Source organism: Daucus carota, chromosome 4, assembly GCF_001625215.2.
Source record: "Daucus carota subsp. sativus chromosome 4, DH1 v3.0, whole genome shotgun sequence".
NCBI classification, from domain to species: domain Eukaryota; kingdom Viridiplantae; phylum Streptophyta; class Magnoliopsida; order Apiales; family Apiaceae; genus Daucus; species Daucus carota.
The window spans coordinates 46,949,945-46,956,893 of NC_030384.2; the positions used below are offsets into that span (position 1 = coordinate 46,949,945).

General features: G+C 35.5%; 1 protein-coding gene across 2 annotated transcripts; it reads left to right on the top strand.

Moving 5' to 3' along the window:
* Nucleotides 1-1,383: 1,383 nt before the first annotated feature.
* On the top strand, nucleotides 1,384-4,615 carry LOC108215652 (probable nucleoredoxin 1). Of its 2 annotated transcripts, XM_064092625.1 has the most exons (5): nucleotides 1,384-1,988; nucleotides 2,592-3,125; nucleotides 3,426-3,935; nucleotides 4,043-4,068; nucleotides 4,126-4,615. In XM_064092625.1, exons 1-5 carry the CDS (start codon nucleotides 1,500-1,502, stop codon nucleotides 4,475-4,477), a joined length of 1,911 nt encoding a protein of 636 aa, XP_063948695.1. In that variant the 5' UTR covers nucleotides 1,384-1,499; the 3' UTR covers nucleotides 4,478-4,615. The 2 variants fall into 2 exon arrangements, with proteins under 2 accessions (XP_063948695.1, XP_017243675.2); XM_017388186.2 differs by having other exon boundaries at nucleotides 1,387-1,988; nucleotides 4,043-4,615.
* The last annotated feature ends 2,334 nt before the right edge of the window (nucleotides 4,616-6,949 follow it).

Here is a 6,949-nt window from a genome sequence, read left to right on the forward strand (position 1 = left end):
AATATTGAGCACCAATTTCTTTAATTACCAGGAATATATCTTCTAAATTTTGACTTGAAAGGAAATTTTAGAAAAATATTAAGATGATATAAAGTAGAAACGCTAGAAGAGTAAATTAATTGAGAAATTTTCTATTTAATAATTAAAATTTTAAAAAAATTAAAAAAAATAAGCTGAAAATATGCCCCCAAAACCCCATCTTCCCCTTGTTTGGGGGGTTTGGGCCCCAAATAACCAGATTTTGGGTTAAAATGCCCCAAATAACAAAACACTCGAAAAATGGCCCTCACTAACCAATAGAGACGCACATGGTGTAGCGTTTTGGTTAAAAAAACAAAAACGCTACATCGTGTAGCGTTTTAGTTTTTTTTTTCTTTTAAAAAGTGAAGACGCTACTTAGAGTAGCGTGTAGGCTCTTGGTTTTGAACAAGCAAACGCTAATCACACTAACGTCTCTACACATAACCCACTTCAAACGCCACTTGCATTGGCGTCTTTTATTTTTATTTATTAAATATAAAACAAAAATGTAAGTACAGTTAACGTTCTAATATACAGTATGAATTAATCTTTCTAAAACCCAAACCTAAACCCTAAATGTTAACGGCTGTAAATTTATTTATTCCGCCGGCGTCTCGGCTTCAGGGCCTTCGGCCCTTCAGCCTCGCTTAATTAGGGTTTAGGCTCGAGGGAGTAGGGCCTACCGGCCCTACACCCTCCATCCTAAACCCTAACCGTCGGCCTATTTAATATACAGTATGAATTAATCTTTCTAAAATCCAAACCTAAACCATAAATGTTAACGGTTGTAAATTTATTTATTCCGCCGGCGTCTCGGCTTCAGGGCCTTCGGCCCTTCAGCCTCGATTAATTAGGGTTTAGGCTCGAGGGAGTAGGGCCTACCGGCCCTAAACCCTCAATCCTAAACCCTAACCGTCGGCCTATTTAATATACAGTATGAATTAATCTTTCTAAAACCCAAACCTAAACCCTAAATGTTAAGGGTTGTAAATTTATTTATTTCGCCGGCGTCTCGGCTTCAGGGCCTTCGGCCCTTCAGCCTCGCTTAATTAGGGTTTAGGCTCGAGGGTGTAGGGCCTACCGGCCCTACACCCTCAATCCTAAACCCTAACCGTCGGCCTATTTAATTATTAAAACAGTAACGCTGTACTAAAACAGAAACTTAAGCCGTAGGTGTTTAAAAGGGGCTATATATAAACATCAAAGACGCTACTTCGCTTAGCGTTTTGGTTTGTAATAATAAATGAAAACGCTACACGAAGTAGCGTTTTAACTGAATAGAAAAACGCTAATTGCCTTGCGTCTCTTTTGGTCATTGAGGGCCAATATGTTGATTTTGGTTATTTAGGGCCATTTCACTCTAAATCTTGTTATTTGGGGCCTTTTTTCTTGTTTTTGGGGGCTTTGGGCAGGGAACAATATAGCTCCAAAAATTAGCAGAGATAAAATTTCAAAGCTCGAAAGACTGAAAGCAAAGAATGAAGAAGGCGATGAAGAAGTCAGATATTAGCTTGAGGAGCTGTTCAACCCGAAAAAGAAAGAAGATTGAAACTGATGATGAAAAGGGTAAGAACAAGAAAGTAAAGACTCAAACTTTAAGTCATGAAACCCTAGAACAAGGTGGGGATGAGAGTGCTAAAGCTATTAGGTCAGATATGAGCTTAAAGAGTTGTTCAATTAGTGAAAGAAAGAACAATGGGTCTAAGGATGAAAAGGGTAAGAAGAAGAAGAAGAGTAAAAAGAAGAAGAAGAAAAAGGGTTCATACATGGTTAATTTATCAGGATTGAGGTTTGGGAGGTTTTTAAGACGAAAAAAGAAAACAACTCAGTCTTGTGTTAATGATTCTGGACCACAGTGGGTGGTGCAAAAACATCCCCAGGCAGTTAGAAAGGGAGATAGGGTCAATTTACAGCAACTTCTGTTTACGAGGGACAGGGATTTTCTCATCACTTATAATAACCGCCGGGTACTGTTTATCAATTTGTCTTTGTTACTTAATTTATGTTTTCTAATGCCTTAAACTGAGATTATATATGTGTACTCAAGCTTTAGTTTTCATAATTTTTGTTGTACCTTACATTCTTAAAAAACGTTAATTTAACACAAGCTCACATTGCCTTCCTGTCTCTGTGTATTTTTGCCACTTGCACACACCGAACAAGTATTCTGGTTTATCTAAATCATGTAGTTATCTAACTAACTTACTCCTGTGCAAGATCTTCTCCCGGATTGTGTAGATTATATTTTTATCTGTTATAATGACCTCAAACGTCCCGTACTGTTTATGAATTTGTCTTTGTTACTTAAGTTATGTTTTTCTAATGCCTTTAACTGAGATTATATATGTGCACTCAAGCTTTAGTTTTCATAATATTTGTTGTACCTTACATTCTTAAAAAACGTTAATTTAGCACAAGCTCATTGCCTTCCTGTCTCTGGTTATTTTTGCCACTTGCACACACCAAACAAGTGTTCTGGTTTATCTAAATCTTGTAGTTGTCTAACTAACTTACTCCTGCAGCAAGATCTTCTTCCGGATTGTGTAGATTATATTTTTATTATGTTGTAGGTCCAAGCTAAGCACCTGGAAAACAAAGTTATTGTCTTACATTTTGTGCCACTTGTTCCGTGGTCCGAATATTGGATGAGATTTGAAACAACAATCTTGCTGGATGTATACAATGCTTTGCTCCCTAAAGGTGATTTCGAGGTCGTTTTCATTGGAGTTGAGCTCGATACTGCTAATGCGGCCTCCAACTGTCCTACTCCAAGGGAATGTTTTGAAAATAAATTTTCTATCATGCCGTGGATTGGGATCCCGTTCTCAGATGTCAAATCCAGCACAGATTGGGAAACAGTATTTCCCCTCTCTGGTTTTCTTACCCGTGATACTCCGGCCTCATTTGTCATCGATCATACAGGAATGGTTTTGCAATGTAACGCCAACGATATCTTTCATATGTATGGAGCCCGTGCTTATCCTTTCACTGATAAAAGGATGGAATGCCTTTTAAAGGAAGACGCTGAAGCTCGAAACCATCCCTCCATTACAAAGCTCCTAGCTTCTTCTGAACGTAATCATCTCATTAACAAGGATAATCAGGTATGAACATATAGTAATATCTGTTCCCTGTGCCTAATAGTTTGACATATCCATCATCATACTGTGCGTTAGCCTGTTAAAGTAATATCAATTCCCTTTGCCCAACATTTTGATGGAGCCATCATTTTATACTTTAGTCTCTGAAAGTAAATATATGTTCTGTTTGCACGCACTTACGAATTTTGATTGTTGTCTAAATTTCTCGGATAGGCTATTCTCACACTTATGAATTTCTTATTGCACACACTTTAATCTCTTAAAGTCTGTTGTTTGAATACTTCTTACTTCTATTCTTAATAGGCGGTACCTATTCATAATCTCGAAGATAAGGTTGTAGGCATATATTTTTATGAAGATTATCCAAACCACGCACTTACGTCGGAAATTCAGAAGGCCTATGAACAGTTGGCTCAGAAGAATAACTTTGAAATCGTGCTTGTTTATGTTCACGACTCATTTGCTACTTGTGAACGTACAAGCGAAAAATCATACTGGAAAACGTTCAAAAAAATGCCTTGGTTGGCACTCCCGTTTCAAGACCCTGTTTGTAAAAAGTTGCAGCGAGTTTTTGATTATCCTTTGTATACTTGTGAGGATGAGGATGGGCCAGACCATAGCCTTGTAATTATTGGACCGCAAGGAAAATTTGTTGAACTGTACGGCGCTGACATATTAAAAAATTATGGTATCGCAGCATATCCATTCACCCAAAAAAGAGTTGCTAAGTTAGAGGCCGAACGCATAAAGGAGTTGAAGCTAGACATGTTCTGGAGCCGAAAGACTACATTGATACAAAAAAATGGGTCCACAGTGAGTTCCTTTGACATTATAATACTTGTTTCCAGGCCAACTCTCCTCTTGCGTATGGAACTTTTCTTTTTCACTCTGCTTATTGACAGTTGTGTTGTACTTTACAGGTTCAGTTATCGCAACTCGAGGGAAAGAGAATCATAGTCATTGTTGAGGATGATCAGCATATTCCGGATGCCAAGTTTTGGCGGATGCTAAAAGCAAGGTATCTCCAAGTGAAAGGCACTGATAATGAGTTTGAAGTGGTTCACATATGTAAAAACAAGGAAGGATATTCATATGGTAAGAACATTGCGCCTATTTCATGGCTGAGACATCCTTCTCGGCATCCTTCTCATCGATACGGGTTAAATGTACTCAAGATCTTGAACCGTGTATTTAGAAGAGGAAGTGTTGTTGGACTTCTTGCTTTTGATCGTGATGGAAGGCTTGTGAGGAGAACACCGTATCCATCAATTTTAAAGGAGAATGTAGATTTTCCTTTTGGTGTCATGGAAGAGGAGTTCTTGAGGGAACTAGTAGATCGTGAGCTTGACTATTAGGCTTGTGGAATTGTCCTAAAAACCTTAATTTTTGTGTGTAACATATATTGGCATTCAGACTCGTGGATTATCTTAGATATCGTCCTCTTATATATTCTCTACTCAAGCTTCTGTAAGTTAAGAAGTCAGTTCAGCTTTCCTTTTCTTACAGTTATATACATACACACACCAATGAAACGGAGATCATAAAATGAGGATCACGTAGTACCCTTGAAATGAGATGTTACATAAGGTTAATGTCTTTTATGACCGATTTAATTTGATTAAAATTCATATTTGATAAATCAATTATTTTATTAATTAATAAATTATTAAAATCTCGGCTTGGGCTCTTTGAAATAAATTACTGTTTTTGTATGCTAAATCTATGTTCAAATGCAGAATATAGTTCAAATTCGGATAAAATTCGGACAACATATACTCCCTCCGTCCCACCAATTTCTTTACGCATTCTTTTTTTAGAGTGTCCTATCTAATTTCTTTACATTTCAAAACTTACCAAAAATAGTCAATGAGTTCCACCACTTCTCCACTTTTCTTCCCTTTTCACACTATTTTTACTCCACTATCTTCTTTTTATACATTAAAAATCAATGAGTCCCACCATTTCACCCACTTTTCTTTCTTTTTTCTACTATTTTATACATATTTTTTTAAATTCTGTACCTAACCCATTTGATAAGGAATGAGAGGGACTGAGGGAGTAACTGTAACACCCCAGTCCCACATCGAGAAGTGTGTGGACTTTAGTTCAGTTTATAAGCATAAGTACTACTACCAATTGCACCAACAAATCATGATCTTTTGGGGGCCTGTGGTGGGCTTGTGGATTACCCAAGTTGTTGCAATTGGGCCCGTTTGTAGTACTTATGCTTATAAACTGAACTAAATTCCACACACTTCTCGATGTGGGCTGTCATACGAACAATGTTTTTGATTGAAAGAATGTAAGTATATTCTACTTTTGAGTCTAATTTACTAAACAAAGTAATACGTGTCACACTACAGTATTTTGAGACATTCTATCTGTAGTTGCATTTGAGTAGGCAAGATTTGTAGTTGTTGAAAATTTTGGGATATATGACTATGAGCTAATTATAAATAAAAACAACTAATTAGATTTGGACTTGCATTTGTATTGGGATATAAGTGGTGATAAAAGTATAAAATTTTTATATCCTGTATGCCGACATACTTATATTAAACTTTTCAACTAGCATTTCATACGATAATAATATAACATCGGCTGGATGTAATGACTCGGGAAAAAATGGTGGTTATTTTATTGAATGATTATGCAAACTAACGGATTTGTTGCATGTACTGACTCACTATGGTGCATTTAAATATGCTCAAGTTCATTATTTTTGTGTGTTTTATGGATGTTTAGTTCTCGCTACTAAATAAGTGTTCTGCATATTAAATTTTGTTAAATGGCAATGATAAAAGCATATGAAGCTTTAAATGATTGTAGGAGCAAATTGGGCTGACGAGCGACGAACCAATTCTGTAAAAAAAAAAATACTATTAAGTTTATTGTGATGGTAAATTTAGCGGTAAACTTGATTCTTCTTTGATCATTCTAGGGGGTTATCCATAAAATAACTTAACTTTATTATAAATTAATGACAACATGAAGACAGTTATTGTCTGTGATATCAAATTGTAAGTGTTCACTACGCTAGAATGTATATAGTAGTAATCTTAAGTTTGCAATTCACGTTGTATTCATGGCTGATGAAATAATTTTTTTTCCTCTAGGAACTTGCCGACTAGCTCCATAGCCAACACAAATAGGTAAATTGGACTAACGCCCGAGAGCGGGTGAGGTTCTGAGATTAATCTGAGACGGTGCAGGAAGCTATACTGGAATACTGTTGCTTATGAATGGAATGAAAAACTCATAAGTCATATCTCATGGTTCGAGTTATGATTCCAGAATATTTTTTCTTAACTAAATCGAACCAAACAATCCCTTAATGTAATAAACTGAGAATTTAAACGTATGTTCGGATATTTTTGATTTTTTTTGAGAATTTTAGTTATTACTTATTAGTTATTAAAAATGTAATGATAAACATAAAAATAATTTAAGAATAACTTATGATTAATTATTAATTTTTATAATAAATAATTTTAAAACTTTAAATCAACTTATTTTTACTCTGGTGACACAAACAGACTTAAAATCGGTTTAAATTTTTGGTCCCCACACAAGAATGTATAGTACTCCCTCCGTCCCTATTTATCTGTCCACTTTGGAAGTAAAAATTTGTCCCTATTTATCTGTCCATTTATATTTTCAAAACTAATTTAATGATAGTTTTTCAAATATATCTCCATAATTTCAATTTTCAAGGCTTGACTTATTTAAAACTTGGTTGAATTCATGTTTTCAAGACATAAAGTAGGGGTATTCCACCAGTTTCAAGATATTAATTAGAGGTATTTAATGAAAAAATTTATACAATC

Coding starts and splice junctions, on each gene's coding strand:
- LOC108215652 (XM_017388186.2), top strand. CDS start 1,500: ATGAAGAAGGCGATGAAGAAGTCAGATATTAGCTTGAGGAGCTGTTCA. Junction 3,126..3,425: donor TCATTAACAAGGATAATCAG/GTATGAACATAT, acceptor TATTCTTAATAG/GCGGTACCTATTCATAATCT. Junction 3,936..4,042: donor TACAAAAAAATGGGTCCACA/GTGAGTTCCTTT, acceptor TGTACTTTACAG/GTTCAGTTATCGCAACTCGA.